Source organism: Pygocentrus nattereri, chromosome 15, assembly GCF_015220715.1.
Source record: "Pygocentrus nattereri isolate fPygNat1 chromosome 15, fPygNat1.pri, whole genome shotgun sequence".
Lineage (NCBI taxonomy): Eukaryota > Metazoa > Chordata > Actinopteri > Characiformes > Serrasalmidae > Pygocentrus > Pygocentrus nattereri.
In genome coordinates, this window is record NC_051225.1 from 14,976,761 (window position 1) to 14,994,063 (window position 17,303).

General features: G+C 43.5%; 1 protein-coding gene across 1 annotated transcript in view; it reads right to left on the minus strand.

The window, feature by feature from the left end:
- Positions 1-12,989, minus strand: part of phlpp2 (PH domain and leucine rich repeat protein phosphatase 2) — a 52,249-nt gene extending 39,260 nt beyond the window's left edge. Inside the window, exons 1-3 of the mRNA XM_017700690.2 lie at positions 12,668-12,989; positions 10,408-10,685; positions 5,987-6,120 (exon numbers count right to left, since the gene is read on the minus strand). Coding sequence (XP_017556179.1) covers positions 5,987-6,120; positions 10,408-10,685; positions 12,668-12,853 — 598 coding nt within the window. The 5' untranslated portion in view covers positions 12,854-12,989. The remainder of the gene's footprint in view (positions 1-5,986; positions 6,121-10,407; positions 10,686-12,667) is intronic.
- Positions 12,990-17,303: the final 4,314 nt, after the last annotated feature.

The window sequence follows — 17,303 nt, forward strand, 5'->3', positions numbered from 1 at the left end:
CTACCAAACCGGTCATGCTGATGGATGTTGCAGGCAGCAGATCCCTCTCCACGGCATCTCCAGACTCTGTCACGTCTGTCACGTGCTCAGTGTGAACCTGCTTTCATCTGTGAAGAGCACAGGGCACCAGTGGTGAATAAGCCAATCCTGGTGTTCTCTAGCAAATGCAGAGCGTCCTGCACGGTGTTGGGCTGTGAGCACAACCCCCATCTGTGGACGTCGGGCCCTCATACCATCCTCATGGAGTCGGTTTCTAACCGTTTGTGCAGACACATGCACATTTGTGGCCTGCTGGAGGTCATTTTGCAGGGCTCTGGCAGTGCTCCTCCTGTTCCTCCTTGCACAAAGGCAGAGGTAGCGGCCCTGCTGCTGGGTTGTTGCCCTCCTACGGCCTCCTCCATGTCTCCTGGTGTACTGGCCTGTCTCCTGGTAGCGCCTCCAGCCTCTGGACACTACGCTGACAGACACAGCAAACCTTCTTGCCACAGCTCGCATTGATGTGCCATCCTGGATGAGCTGCACTACCTGAGACACTTGTGTGGGTTGTAGAGTCCGTCTCATGCTACCACAAGTGTGAAAGCACCACCAACATTCAAAAGTGACCAAAACATCAGCCAGAAAGTAGAAAGGTACTGTGAAGTGGTCTGTGGTCCCCACCTGCAGAACCACTCCTTTATTGAGTGTGTCTTGCTAATTGCCAATAATCTCCACCTGTTGTCTGTTCCATTTGCACAACAGCATGTGAAATTGATTGTCAATCAGTGTTGCTTCCTAAGTGGACAGTTTGATTTCACAGAAGTTTGACTTACTTGGAGTTATATTGTGTTGTTTAAGTGTTCCCTTTATTTTTTTGAGCAGTGTATATGCCCATTTTGAACGAGATGTCAACAACATGCTCCAAAAAAGCTGGGACGGGGGGAACAAAAGGCTGGCAAAGTCATGTAATGCTAAAAAGACACCTGGTGGTTCATTGGCAACAGGTGAGTAACATGCTTGGTAATAAAAGAGCATCTCAGAGAGGCGGAACTTTTGAGAAGCAAAGATGAGGAGGGGTTCACCACTCTGTGAAAGACCGCACCATCAAATAGAGCAACAATTCAAGAACAACATTTCTCAACATAAAATAGCGAAGAACCTTTGCTTTTCATCGTCTAGAGTACATAATATCATTAAAAGATTCAGAGAATCTGGAGAAATCTCTGTACGCAAGAGACAAGACCAAAAACCAGTATTTGCTGCCTGTGATCTTTGGGCCCTCAGACAGCACTGCATTAAAAACATACATGATTCTGTAGTGGAAATCACTGCAAGGCCTCAGAAAAACAGTTCATCACCGCTTCCATAAATACAAGTTAAAACTCTAAAACACAAAGAAGAAACCAAATATAAACAGGATCCAGAAACGCCACCACCTTCTCTGGGCCTGAGCTCAATTACAATTGACTGAGGGGAAGTGGAAAAGTGTCCTGTGGTTCGATGAATCAACACTTTTGGAAATCATGGACAGTGTGTCCTCCAGGCTAAAGACCACTCAGCTTAATATCAGCGCACAGTTCAAAAGCCAGTATTCATGATGGTTTAGAGGAGCATTAGTGCACATGGCATGGGTGACATGCACATCTGCGAAGACACCATTAATGCTGAACGATATATACACGTTTTGGCAAAATATACTGCTGTGCAGATGACATCTTTTTCAGGGAAGGCCTTAATTATTTCAGCAACACAAAAAAAAACAACACATTCTGCATGAATTACAGCAGCATTGCTCCATATTAAAAGAATCTGAGTGCTAAACTGATCTGCCTGCAGTCCAGACCAGTCACCAATGACAACATTTGGCACATTATGAAATGAAAAATACGACAAAGGAGACCCCGAACTCTATGAGCAGCTGAAATCCTATGTTAAGCAAGAATGGGAAAACACATTATTTTTAAAACTACAGCAGTATCTCCTCAGTTCCCAAATGCTGATGGAGTGCTGTTAAAAGAAGAGGTGATGAAACAGTGGTAAACAGGCCCATCGTTCCAACTTTTTTCAAACATGTTGCTGGCATCAAATTCAAAATGGGCATATATTTTTCAAAAAAAAAATCTCAGTTTCAGCACTTCATATGTTGTCTTTAGTATCGTAATATTTTTATTAAAATATAGAGTTTACATGATTTTCATTTCATTGTATTCTATTTTTATTTACATTCTGCACAGCGTCAAAATTGGTCATTTCTGAAGACCGGCTTAGCTGCAACTTTTTTCAGTGTTTTCAGTGATCATATTCTGATTGCACTTGACCACATGAAAAGCCAGGCATAAACAGATCCTAGACGCACTGTGCATTGATCCCAGAGCCAGGCCCCTCCAGTGACAGATCACTCAGAGGTGCCAGTGCGAGCTTACTTGTCTTCCATGGCCCCCATATTTTTTCCATAATCCAAAAAAACCAGCCTAGAAAAATCCCCCAGGCCTGGCCAGCACACAGGGCACCAGCCCAGCCTCAACACAGCTAGCAGCCTCTCCCTTTCTGCCGTACACATGGAAACAAGCTCATTATATTCAAACATTCAGCCCTGCATTCACATTCTGCGTAGGAAGGAGGCATTGCTGAGATCTCAATACCGGATATCTTAATGACATTTTGGACACATATACATTTTTTTTAGAACACAGCGTTAAGAGTTCAGGCGGAAAAACTTTCAAGTCTCCGCTTCTCTTTGGTCACTTATGCTGCCATCACAGTCTTGGCAACTCGACACTGACTCAGCACCACACACGTACACAGACTCTCCCAGTCTGGTTATTAATAGGAGCAGCATTACAGAACATCAGGTCCCCTGTTTCCTCTCAAACCAAAGCCTATCAGCAGCTTAAAGAGGATCATTAGACCTGCCTAGAGCCGCACGCTGGCACTCTGCGAGTTTAAGAGAGTGTGTGTGTGTCTCTGAGGACTCAGTCCACATCACTCTAATGTGTTGTGCCCACCTTTCCCAGAAGGCTGCGGTGTACAAATGAAGACGGTGCAGGCCATCCATCCAGCATCTACAGTCATCCATCAGGCTGTCATGTGGGGCTATAGCTCACCACGGCAGCCTTGACAGGGCTAGGCCACCTGGGGATGAGGAATAGCATGCCCTCTCCACTGCTGCCCTGACAGATGGGCATTTGCTTAGCATCCTGGACCAAGTGAAGCTGTGTGTTACTCATGCCCACTCATCTGTCGCACAGCCACCGGCCCAACTCACCACATTTCCACTCACGTGCTGGACTGCTTGCTAGGGATAGACTTAGGGCCGACCCGAATAGCGTTTTACAGGCTTTGAATAGTTGTTGGTGTTTTCAATTGAGTACTCGATTACTCATTCTCAATACCACCTTTAGAAACAATAATATTTAAACTTAATTAAAACATGCTCATTCTTTAATTTGATAGTTACCATTTAGTCTTTGTTTTTACTTTTATTTCAAAATGTACAATTGAAGATCTCAGGACATGTTATTGAAGTAACAGAACATGAGAGGGAGTGCGTTATCGCGACATAACATCACGGCTGTGATTTGGTCGCCGTAGATGTTATTGGCGATAACATACTCCGAGTGTTCTACTGCTTTAATACAACAGTTAAATACACTGAACAAAAATATAAATGCAACACTTGTTTTTGCTCCCATTTTTCATTAGCTGAACTCAAAGATCTAAGACTTTTTCTATGTACACAAAAGGCCTTTTTCTCTCAAATATTGTTCACAAATGTGTCTAAATCTGTTAGTGAGCACTTCTCCTTTGCCACGATAATCCATCCACCTCACAGGTGTGGCATATCATGATGCTGATTAGACAGCATGATTATTGCACAGGTGTGCCTCAGGCTGGCCACAATAAAAGGCCACTCTAAAATATTCAGTTTTACTGTATTGGGGGGGGGGTCCAGGGGGGTTAGAAAACCAGTCAGTATCTGGTGTGACCACCGTTTGGTCGTGGAGGAATGGCACAACAATGGGCCTCAGGATCTCATCACGGTTACTCTGTGTATTCAAAATGCCATCAATAAACTGCACCTGTGTTTGTTGTCCATAACATATGCCTGCCCATACCATAACCTCACCGCCACCATGGGCCACTCGATTCCCAACGTTGACATCAGCAAACCGCTCACCCACACGACGCCACACACGCAGTCTGCCATCTGCCTTGTACAGTGAAAACCAGGATTTATCTGTGAAGAGAACACCTCTCCAACATGCCAGACGGCATCGAATGTGAGGACTTGCCCACTCAAGTCAGTTACGACGACAAACTGCAGTCAGGTGGAGACCCCGATGAGGATGATGAGCATGCAGATGAGCTTCCCTAGGATGGTTTCTGACAGTTTGTGCAGAAATTCTTTGGTTATGCAAACCAATTGTTGCAGTAGCTGTCCAGGTGGCTGGTCTCAGACGATCTTGGAGGTAAATATGCTGGATGTGGACGTCCTAGGCTGGTGTAGTTACATGTGGTCTGCGGTTGTGTGGCCGGTTGCCAAATTCTCTGAAACACCTTTGGAGATGGCTTATGGTAGAGAAATGAACATTCAATTCACAGGCAACAGCTCTGGTGAATTCCTGCAGTCAGCATGTCAATTGCATGCTCCCTCAAAACTTGCGACATCTGTGGCATTGTGCTGTGTGATAAAACTGCACACTTTAGAGTGGCCTTTTATTGTGGCCAGCCTGAGGCACACCTGTGCAATAATCATACTGTCTAATCAGCATCTTGATATGAGGTACATGGGTTATCTCGACAAAGAAGAAAGTGCTCACTAACACAGATTTAGACACATTTGTAAACACTATTTGAGAGAAATACATAGAAAAAGTCCTAGATCTTTGAGCTCAAAACAAAAGTGTTGCATTTATATTTTTGTTCAGTGTAAATAAAGTAAGAAATGAATAAACTGGGCAGTGAATGTGGCGTTTAATATGTTTTAATATTCAGTTCCTTCTATCAAATTATAGTTCCTTAACAAGCAGCTTGTTGCTACATCAGAGTACCAAGCTCCGCTACTCGCTGCACAGTCCACTGTAAGCCTCGCCTAATGAAGTATGGACTGAGCTATAAAACTGCTGCAATATCAAGTTCAGCTCAGTTTTGTCAGTTTTTGCAAGATCAATATTGATGTTGTTTTGTTCCAGCTAGTCTGTAAAGCATCTTACAGCCCAGTTTGCTCGGCGAATGGTATTGGGTTCATTTCTAATTTAACTATGTCGTGCCTATTTTAAAGAAATCAATTAAGGGTTAAATGTTTTTTTAAGGCTAGAACAATGTAAATGATCAGTTAATTGTATCCGTACCAGCCACAACAAGATGCTACACCCCTCCTCCCCAGCACGAAGGCCTCCATAAGCCAGCAAAAGGAAAAACTCTATACAATGAGGGGAAAAAAGCTATAAACGCGGCTTAGCACACTAATCACAAGCAGACAGACTGGTGCTCTTGCCGTGTGACGGCTGCAGGAATGAAAGCCACACTGTAATAAGCTCAGTCTTCTTCTAGTGACATAAAGAGGCAGCAGGAATTCTGAATCTGACGCACGAATCCTTTGACGCTAGGCAATAAGCATACCTATCAAAGCACGACATCCACAAAGAGTGCTGCTCAGCTGTGGGGTTTAAAGGAAAGCAAGAGGGGGATAGTGAGAAAGCTTTGACAACACTGCAGCGCCCAAGGGAGTTAAGAATTTTTTTTTTTTTTTTTTTTGGCTGTGTCAGACCAGGTAAGCACAATCAGCAGTGCAGGCCCCACAGTACAACAGAAATACGGGGACACCAGCACCTTTTTTCCTGATAAAAGCCCAAATGTTGCTAGCTAGCTGTTATTTGGAGCCATAGAGCCAGCAAACAGCTCCCAGAACCGCAAGCTGCCTATCCACCCACAGGCCCAGAACTCATTAGCATCCAGACCCAAAGAGTATGAGACGGGCATGGGGAGCACCTCCGGGATTGGTACTCACCACTGTAGAAGCGGATCATGCAGCTGAGGTCTGAGTTGGCGGCTTCTTGCTGCACTCGCAGAGGGTCATCGTAGCCCATGGTGGTCAGGTAGTCATACACCATCTGAAGAGGGCGCTCAGAGGAGTCCAGCCTCCTGCAAGTTCAGAGATACAGATACAGACAGAGACAGAGACAGAGACAGAGAGAGAGAGAATGAAGTAACTTAAACTGAGACTTTGTAATGCTAAATCTTTACAACGAAAATCACAGAACTGTATTGAGTACATACAGCATGGCAGCGCCAAAGTGTACATAGTTTTTACTTTAAAAATAATCTAGTCTGCACACACACAGCACTGTGCAAAAGTCTGAAACCATCACTCATTTGTTTAATTTCCAGTCAAAACGACCATTAAATACAGAGTAAATAAAGAGTTATTAAAAATATAAACTTGGGAGATGTACATAAATATCCCTGCAGATTTTTTCTAAAAAACTGGAGACAAATGTCCCGAAAAGAATAGAAGCTATGGTAAAAGCAAAGGGTAGATGAACAAATTAAATGGAAAAACTTGAAGTCATAATTTGGTGTTGAGGCAACACCCACACCCACCCACCCACACCCACCCACACCCACATCCACACACACCCACACATTAACAGCAGGCCATGCAGGAGGAAAACCGAGTGAAGACACAGCACCTCCACACTTTTACTGCCCGTGGGTTCAGACCAACACCACCTGTGTATATAAATGTGTGGGGGTGAACAGTGTGGAGGCACTGAAAATGGGTTATTTTATATGTTCTTCACTGAAAATGAGCAAAGGCCAAGAATCTGAGGCTGAAATAATAATAAGTCGCATTTTTTTTTTCTTTTGGTAAACATTGAAAATGGGTCCCACAGACCTGAACACCACACAAGGGTTAATTCCCACTGAAAAAAAAACATGAAATGCAAGTTAATCATTTGTAAGGAGATATTTCTGGAGATATAAGGAATAAGGAAAGTGGAAAGTCACAGAACAGTAAATGAAAAAACAGGGGTTCCTAAAACTGGAGTTATTAACAAGTTAAAATTTAGAGATATGGACAAATATCCCTGCAGATTTCTTGGAAAAACTGAACGTGTCCAAACAACAGGGACACCTCTATGGCTCTTCCATGTTCAGTGGGCCGAACCCATCTCTTTCAGTTTGACTGTATCTTCTGGTGCTCTATTTAGATCGTCTAGGCTCATGGTTGCTGCTCTTGTGTCAAGCTACTGCCTACACCCACCTGATTAAACGCTTGCCTCATTTAGTCATGCCGGGCCCCACAGCACTTACTTAGCTGCCCTTCTATCAGCCTGAGACAGCTCTGACTGATGCCCTGCAGCCTGTGACCAACAAGAAGCAGTTTATTTCCATGCGCTGCTCTTTCTTTAATAAAAATAAATGGCTGTAGCCACAGGCTAGACAGTGCAGGTTATCAAGAGGACACAATCAGAACCGCTAGGGCAGGACAAAGACACTTTCAAATACCACAGGGAAAATTTTACTTTCTAGTTTTAAAAATGTCATTATAAAATAATGCTAAAGTACTGCGCAAAAGTCAAAGACCACCATGCAGTCAAGATGGCCATTAAAGTACATTATATTTCAGGAGATATTTCTACGGAGATCAGATACAAGATGATCCGTTTACATAAGGGAACAGAATTGCAAAGAAAAATAAATAATTTTTAAAAATTAAGTTAAAAAAAAATTATTAGAAGATATAGAGAAAACGAGACTCCTACAGTACAAGAAACCAACAAAACTGAAAAATGTATAACTTGTTAACCATTTTAACTGGAAATGAAACATGTGAAGGGTGGTCTCAGACTTTCTCACAGCATTGTACTTCTGTAAAAATGTTTACTTAAAATGACAAAACAACAAAAAACATTTTTGAAACATACAAAGTATGAATAAAAAGAACACATGTTAAATATGCACAAACATTAAATATTAACTGACAGTCTCATAACTGAACAGCTCTGGTCTGGTCACCCTAAATGCTCCTAGAAAGAAAACAAAGGCCCGTTTACAGTGATAGAGCAGATGTGGATTGGTCATGATGAGAAGGGATTGTTGCGGTTGGCTCAGGTTCTCTCCTGGTTTTTAGAGTGAGAGGGTGTTTGACGAGGGAGTGGGAGAAGTAAGGGTTTATTACAGAATTGTGAAAGCTAGAACAGAGCTTACATGCAGGCAAAGAAATGGAGACCAAAAAACACAAGTACACACACACACACACACATACACACACACACACGCACACACAGGTACTTATACACAAACAGTCTCCCCAATGAACTGGGCCCCTCCTGATTAACTCAGCCAACCTCAGCTCAGGGCTTCTTCCTTAAGAACAATGTGATTTTAGCCATTTCAGTAGGCTAGTCATCCTCACAAGGACAGAAAAAGGGGAAAGCATGACTTGTCTGTCTCTGTCTCTCTCTCTCTCTCTCTCTCTCTGTCTCTCTCTCTCTCTCTCTCTCTCTCTCTCTCTCTCTCTGTCTCTGTGTGTCTCTCTCTCTCTCTCTCTCAGACACACCTTCCAAATCTCTGCAGACGCTGCAGAAAGTGGACACTGGGACACAACAGGCCTGTTTATGCGTGCATACAAGCATAGCATCACAAACACTAAGTCAGACACACACACACTCACACACACAAACACACACACACACAGGCCACGTCGCAACTGTTCTGGACCTTAGCAAATTTTGTTTTTTTTTAAGCTTGTCTTACAGCTTTCTGGTCATAAACGCTGCCTTTTTTCCTTCCAACACAAGTCATAAACCTGCTGTAGCTCACGGTCGTGCATGCGTGTTAACACGTGCAAACGCTAACGCAGTATCCTGTCCTGGTGCGTGCATGTGTGTGCCACTAAGAGTGCGCCTGTGGTTTGTGGCTTGATTGCCTTTCTGATAGGTCTGGCTGGGGACGCACACAGCCCTGTCGCTCTGCCGCTCCTCTCTCAAGACAGAAAACAGCTTATCACACTCATAGCCTTGCAATCGACACAGGCTGCCTCGGTCTAACATGACAAAGCATCCTATTCTCCCTACAACTCATACAAGGCAAAATGCACTGATATTAAAGATAACACCCTGCAAAAAATCCAACATTTTTGCACCACAATAAGTAAAACACTCTAGCATTTCCGAGGGTTTCGAACTGCACTAATCTTCACAGCTCAGTAAACTGAGCCATAAAGTTATGTAATTCTGCTCCACTTGGTTTCCGGGTACAACGTTGCCCCTGCATGATTTAAACTCATAAAATCATTTCATATTGCGATAATAGCAGATACAAAGCATCACAAAAACCAGTGATGAAATCAAAGCTGATTTGCTGAATAGAAATGACTATCAACACAGTAACAATGCATTATTAATCATTTACTAACGTCTTGTTCCAAAACACTGTATACAGCGTCTAAATATACTTCTTGTAATGTAAGAGATAGTATTCAAATCTATGAATATGATAAGCAACTCCAAATTTAACACTGTATATACAAAAGAAGCAATCACTGACAACCAGTTCAGCTGATAAATTAACCCTCTATTGCATGAACTATTACATAAACACGATAAAAATGTTTTAACATGTTTTTGTTATTTAAAAGTGCTTAAATAATGGAAAAACTTAAAAATATATACAGTTAGTGGGGTAAATTGTTGCCATGCCATAGCACCATAAAATCTTTTTTTTTGTCTAAAAAGATTATTTATTTAACAATTATTTTAGTTATTTTATTAACAAACAAGACCAAACAAATACAATTTATACTTAAAATCATACAACTAATATACACAAATATTGTAAATTAATAAATTCGACTGGTACTTGGAATATATGGTAATAACAACATCATGCTAAGAATTCCTGGTCATGTGTTGTCATAAATTATTTGTCCTTACAAAGTAAACAACACTTTTTCCAGAATTAAATAGGAAAACGCAGATTTTAGATCAGATAAAATAATCGTTGACATATGGCAACACCGTTAATAAAACAATCAGGAGTGAGGTAAAGTGCATTCACTGACTAAGCAGGATAAAGAAATGCGACAGTATCTTGTGTAGAGTGAGGTGGTGTATTTAGCACAAAAACAAGCAAGCGTTCAGCAAAAATACACTAAGAGGAAGTTTAAAAGCTCTTCCATGTCTCATCAGAAAAACGGGGGGGGGGGGGGGGGCAGACAGAGAAATAAAGAGAAAGGAGAAAGGGTGTAACCCGAATACTAGCCGAGTTAGTGGAGGCCTGCTTTATTCGAAAGCTGTCATCATGCATCATATGTCAGGAAGAGGAGGCGAACTGTGACATCGCAAAAAAGTCAGAGCAAAATCTGCATGTGTGGGTTCAGTTGGGCAACAAGTCAGTGACACTGGAAAATATCTGTGTTTTTACCTGATAAGATCTCCATGCAGCTGCAGGTACAGGCCCTTGTCGTCACGCTGAGCACACAGCTCTTCCACTGTGGTACTGGTTGAACACAGGACCAGTTTAAGGTCCGGCTGTGCTGTAGACGTGGACTGAGGCCCTGGGACTGGTGCCTGGGGCTCTGTGGGCCCATAAAGACATACACAGCCACGCTGGGCATCTCCCTTGAGCCAATCCCTCTCTCGTGAGCCGAACCGCGTCTTCCTGGTCACACAGCCACGGCTGCCGTTCCTCTTCATGTTACGCTTGGATACGAGAAAAGAGATCAGGGTGAGCTTAGACCACACAAGAAATCAATAACATCATTGGTGCAAACCATTGCGCACCCGGCTTTAACAAGGCACGTAAAACGCTGTTGCATTTACACCCATCAGGCAAAACATTATGACCACCTCCTTGTTTCTACGCTCATTGTCCATTTTACCAGCTCCACTTACTATATAGGTGCACTTTGTAGTTCTACAGTTACAGACTAGAGTCCATCTGTTTCTCTGATACATTGTTAGCCCCCCTTTACCCTGTTCTTCAGTGGTCAGTACCCCCATGGACCCTCACAGAGCAGGTACTATTTGGGTGGTGGGTCATTCTCAGCACTGCAGTAATACTGATGTGGTGGTGGTGTGTTACTATGTGTTGCGCTGGTCTGAGTGGGTCAGACACAGCAGTGCTGCTGGAGGTAACACCTTAGTGTCACTGCTGGACTGAGAAACGTCCACCAACCAAAAATATCCAGCCAACAGTGTCCTGTGGGCAGCATTCTGTGACCACTGATGAAGGACCAACACAGACTGTGCAGCAGCAGATGAGCTATTGCCTTGTCTTTGACTTTACATCTACAAGGTGGACCGACAAGGTAGGAGTGTCTAGAGTGAGTGGACCCAGTGTTTAAAAACTCCAGAAGCTCCACTGCTGTGTCTGATCCACTCGCACCACCACCACGTCAGTGTCACTGCAGTGCTGAGAATGACCCACCACCCAAATAGTACCTGCTCTGTGAGGTTCTCTGCAAAGTATGCAGAGAAACATATGGACTATCTGAAGTGCACCTATATAGTAATATGAGCGTAGGAACAAGGAGGTGGTAATAATGTTATGCCTGATGGGTGCAAGAACTGGCAAACCAGCGCAAAACAACAGCCTTCATTATACATCCTGACAGCTGAATTAGTGGCATGGAATGGTCCACCACTCCGCCCAGCAACCAGAGCCTGTGTCTGAACCAGCTGCTTTGCTTTCCCCAACTGGGGATTGCTGGGGCCCAAATATTTACACAGGGCACAAACGCCCTGGCGAGAGGTGCAAGCCAGGCCTGATTCAGACAGGCGGCCAGGCATCAGGTCATTAGTCAGTCTGATGAAATCATACTCCCACAGAGCTGGGCTCCCCGGCGTGGACAGAGAGAAGACCCAGGCCGCCTGTGGCTGCAGCTGCTGCCACAGTGCCCACCGCACAGAGAGGGCTGGGCTCAGACAGCAGCCCACCACCAACACTCAAGACCCTTCTGCAGGCCATGATGAGCAAGATGAGTGTGCCGCTGCCACTTATCAATACAGCCATCCATCCATCCAGCTGAATCACCATCAGTAATGATTAGATGCTCCCCTGCGTTCTTTAACATGTTCTCTGTGTGGCCCTACACACTGAGACCGAGATAACAGGCCTCTGTGACTGGACATTTTGGTCCGGCCTAAGATTTACATAAGACAGCAAACGATGAGGCATGATGCTCATAACATCCACCACACAGAGCTGTAAACACAAGACCGCCAGACCCTCGACCAGAACGCTGTTATAGATAGTTAGTATGGATGGTCATACATTTTATAACTGAATATTAATGATGATGTTTTACCCTTCTGGGAGTCAGATTTGTGTCACAGGTTTCCCCTCAGACAGATTTAGCGCCAATGCTAACAGGTTAGACCTGAGACTGTTACAGTAAGTTAGGTTAGCCAGGTTAGCATGTCGCGCGCCACACCGAGTGACCGTTAATGCCGTTAAATAACGTTACGCTACGTTAGCGATGCGAAGCGGTGGGTGTGCCGTTAAACGCGGTCTGAGCCGCCCGGACAGCCGGCTCCTGTCAAATACCACAGTCAATGGCGTGCCGAGGCGTTATCGATGCTGTTCACGCATCGACGCCGCCTCGGCCCTCGTTAACGGGAACGTCCCTCCGTCGCTAGCTAGGTGGTTAACTTACCGGTATACACGCTAGCCAGATAGTTACCTTTAAAACCCGTATCCCGGTGCCTCCTCGGGCTGCCAGAGCGCCGCGCTCTCCCGCCGCCTCGCTGAGCCCCTGTTTCGGACACGCAGCCCCGCAGCCCCGGCCGCCGTCCTGCACGGCAGCGCCGTCCTTTCCGCCAGCCTCAGCATTCTGCGCCGGCCTCTCCGCGTTCTCGCCGTCTTTCATCTCACCTACATTTATTTTCGGATTCACCCCGAACGTCCAGATGCACCGTCGCGATTGATAAACGGTAAATTCCAGCACAGGAGGCGGCGGAAGAAGCCCATCCTGATTTGGTGAGACGCCATAATGGGACCGAATCGCACGGCTGTCAGATCCGCGCTCAATAAACATAAGGAGGCGGGGCTAATTATTATTCATAAGGCACTGCCCATTCCAGTGCTTCGGATTTAACGAATTATTCATATATGGGATTGACACTTGGGCTACGTTCACATTTCCAGCAGCATAAATCCGATTTTTTTTTGCCCTGATGTGACTCAGATCTGATGTTTGCAGAGCAAATCTGATCTTTTCAAATCCGACCTGAGCCACTTTCATATGTGGTTACGTATCCGATTCGTGTGAACGCTCATATCGGAAGTCATGTGCTTTTTTTTCTCCCACTGCGCCTGCGCCATCGTTCAGCGTTACCCATGGCAACAGCGCCGAACAGAAGTTAAAGCCTGTAAACGGTGGAAAAGCAGCTCATCTCACCCTTTTCTCCTTGGCTCTAATAATGAAGCTGAGAGCTGATCAGAGTTAATGATCTTCTCAACGAAGCTCGTTCTGTTCGTTAGTTTGTGCCGATGATGCCGTGATTCAGTCACGTGACGTTACTGAGTAAGACGAGCTCAAGAGTGTCATTTCAGGATGCCGGTTCGTTCACATTAATGGCAGATTTGAGTGTCTTACCTAAAGGAGCGTGAACCATCGCGTCAGAGAGATCGGATCTGAGCAAAAAACTGGATTGGAGAAATTAGGCCTGTAATGTGAACGTAGCTTTGGTTCGCTGGGATGTTCTAACAATTCGTCCTACCCAACCAGTGGTCCTACTGAGTATGTGCATATCACAGTGTAGTAACTTAATGTTTGAAACATTTTATTTGGCTTCAAATGTTAATTCAGTATAGACTCAGCTTAATATTGTTAATCACTTCTGATAAGGAAATGTAGGGTATCAAATTATCCTATATATTCCAGTGCTGGTAGCATTTTCTGATGGGGTACTTTGGGTCATCAAAATATCCTACTTACAGATTTATGTAGAGCGCTATACCTGAAAATACGTGATTATGGTAGGACATTTAGACATGGTAGCTTGTCAGAACACTGGATTGGCATTATGTATATGTGTAATACTTATTTGTTTTGGGTTATGAGTTAGTTTGTAGACATAATATAGAGCTACGAGCTCCACTTACTATAAAGATGCATTTTGTAGTTCTACAGTTACAGACTGTCCATCTGTTTCTCTGATAATTTGTTAGCCCCCTTTTACACCGTTCTTCAATGGTCAAGACCCCCATGGACCCTCACAGAGCAGGTACTATTTGGGTGATGGGTCATTCTCAGCACCTGAGTGACAGTAACATGGTAGTGTGTTAGTCTGTGTTGCGCTGGTCTGAGTGGATCAGACACAGCAGTGCTGCTGGAGTTTTTAAACACCTCAGTGTCACTGCTGGACTGAGAATAGTCCACCAACCAAAAATATCCAGCCGACAGCGTCCTGTGACCACTGATGAGGGACTAGAGGATGACCAGGATGAGCTGTCGTCTCTGACTTCACACGACTAGGTGGACTGACAAGATAGGAGTGTCTAACAGAGTGGACAGTGAGTGGACACAGTGTGAAATTCCCCTTTAAGTCAACCTTGAATATAAAGGCTTAAAGCAGCTTGTTTATTGTTTTAAAGTTTAAATGTAAATAAAATCTTCTATATTTTCCCTGATTAGAACTAACCATGCTACTTTTTCACAACAGGCCCACTTGTGAACAGGCACTGAACCCTGAGTGATATGCACTTTATGTAAGTAGGAGTAAACCTGGACACAGGTTCATAAGGTAAACCCACAAACACAAGCACAGTAACAAAAGCTGGATGGCTTACTCACAGCAGTCATGACTCGTGTGACCCCACCTGTCACATGGACCGCAGAGTGTCATTGCTGCGTCATTTGCCCACGCTATGATCCCATCTTTCCAGAAGCATGTCGGAATGAAGGGTGTCACTGAAATGCCAAAAATCCCTAAAACACCCCATGATTGCGCAGTGTATAAAACCAAAATAGGAATGCAGAATTACACTCTTATAAAGCGATGGTTCTTCAGCAAAGAAAATGTTTCTGTATAGAACCACAATCATTCAATAACTCAAATAACCCTCTGCGTGACGAAAGGGTTCTTTGCATGGATAAAGTGTTCTTCAGATGAATGGAGAACGTGCTGTAGATGGGTCAAGCCTGTAACAATAGTGGTGTACCTTTTCAGAATGAACCTACATTAAACCATATAACACACTTTGGTCATGCAGAGTTCCTTGAATGTTCAGGGTTCTGTACAGAAACTTAAAAAAAAATTTTAAACTAATGAACCCAAGAAGAACCATCTTTTTTAAGCGTGCAGTTAAAATTCAGAATAAATCAATGCCTTAATTTCTAGCAGGATTGATCACTGTAATGGTCTGCTAACTGGACCACCAAAAAAGACAATCAACAAGCTTCAGATGATCCAAAATGCAGCTGCAAGAGTCCTTTTGGGAGTAAAAAAGGGGAACACATCCCACCCCAAGCCCATCCCCCATTCTTAAATCCTTACCCTGGCTACCAGTCTGTTCCAGTATACACAGTTACTGCTCTATAAATGTTTTAATGGTGCAGGAGCAGTGTATTTATCTGACCTGCTGCAGTGATATGAGCCAAGCAGATCTCTCAGATCATTAGGAACTGGTCAGTTAGGCCCTGGTCAGTTAGGCCCAATCCCATTTCCTATTTTTATCCCTCTCCCTTGAAACTGAGTTAGAAGGGCTAGTGGTTGAAATCTTCCTAAGTAATGGGACGACCCTTCAAGAACCGAATACGTCATCAGTTGTCGTCAGCGACTTTTACGTAAACAGACGAGACAAGTTTTTCCGGCCATATCCAACACGCCGCCTCCAGCTGTGGTGATCTCAGTTGTGTGTCACATGACAGAACAGGTTAATCATATTTAAAATAGCCTGGAAAAATAACCAGGATGTGTTTTCCTGCTTTGTCTCCAGACTATAGTAATAATGCTATATCACACTGACATACAGGAGACTGAAAAGCAGGGCGCACGATTCATTCACAACTTCAGTTTTACGCATCAATCAATCAAACGAGTCACCGAATAAAAAAGCACAAACAAAAACTACATCACTTCATTAACAGCCACTAGCGCTGCTCTGTAGGCGACCCTGCCAGCCTGCAGCAACAGCAGAGGAGGGGAAAGTTCAGGTCCTCACTGCTTAAATACATTGAGGGCATCATCCGCCTTCAAAGGGGGGGGGGGGGCAATTATTTATTATGCTTGGTTTTTTAATCGCCTGCTTCATGATCGATTTCCCGTTCCACGTTAAATGGTGAAGCAAACTCACGTACCAGAACATAACTGCTGCACCATTTAAGGTGGAACGGGAAAATTCGCCCGGTAGAGACCGAGACATCAGCGTATTACTAGCGACTTTTATCCGTGTTATGAAGGAAATGACCATAAAACGCTATTATAATGGTTCTAGACCCTTCTCCTCTGTAACTGCACTTTATTTTTTAACTGTCCCAATTTAATTTATAATTAGATTTTTAATAACGATTCTCATTGTTTTAATGTTTTCTTTTTTTAAAATACAACTCTGTATTTTCTCACCTGTAAAACGCGTTGAATGACAGCATTGTTTGAAAAGGTACTATATAAATAAACAAATAAACTTGCCTTGTTTCCTCAATCAGTGCAGTATCTTGCAGTTCTAATATTTCACCACAAGAGGGTAGAAGTGCCGCATTAAACTCCAATCACTCTCGTGGCTCACTGTTTGGTTCTGGTACTTTAAAGGGAGGATTCCAACCGTTTAAAAAACTGATAATGACATGCTTTACAGTGGTAGTGGTAGGAACCAGGGGTTCTGGAATGCACAACGCAAGTATGGGTGTTTTATTAAACTACCCAAAATGATCAGTCAACCTACAGCTGTCTTCTGGGTTTTATATGTAATGTTAAAACAAGTTTTATTAAAAAACTAAATCCCAAACTAAGTTCTCTTTGGATACTGTGTGGGCTTCCATGTCTCCATCCACCAGGAATGGGTTTAAAAAAAAACAAAAAAAAAAAAAAAAAAAAAACACAAAATCTTATATCAGAACTGTTGTAAAACAATGTCTCAGGCATCAGGCATTATATTCATACTCGCATTTATCCTTTTAATTAGCTTTCATGGGTATTAAACACTGGACGTTCCTATTACCACCACTGTAAACCATTCTGACTCAGCATGTTTGTCTACATCTTAACCATTAAATTATGAAGAAGAATCAAAGGGAAATTAAATTGAACTCCTGAAAATGTTTCCATAGAAAGATTCTTTGGTAGGCCAAGTACAGCAAACAGGGGAGATATTTC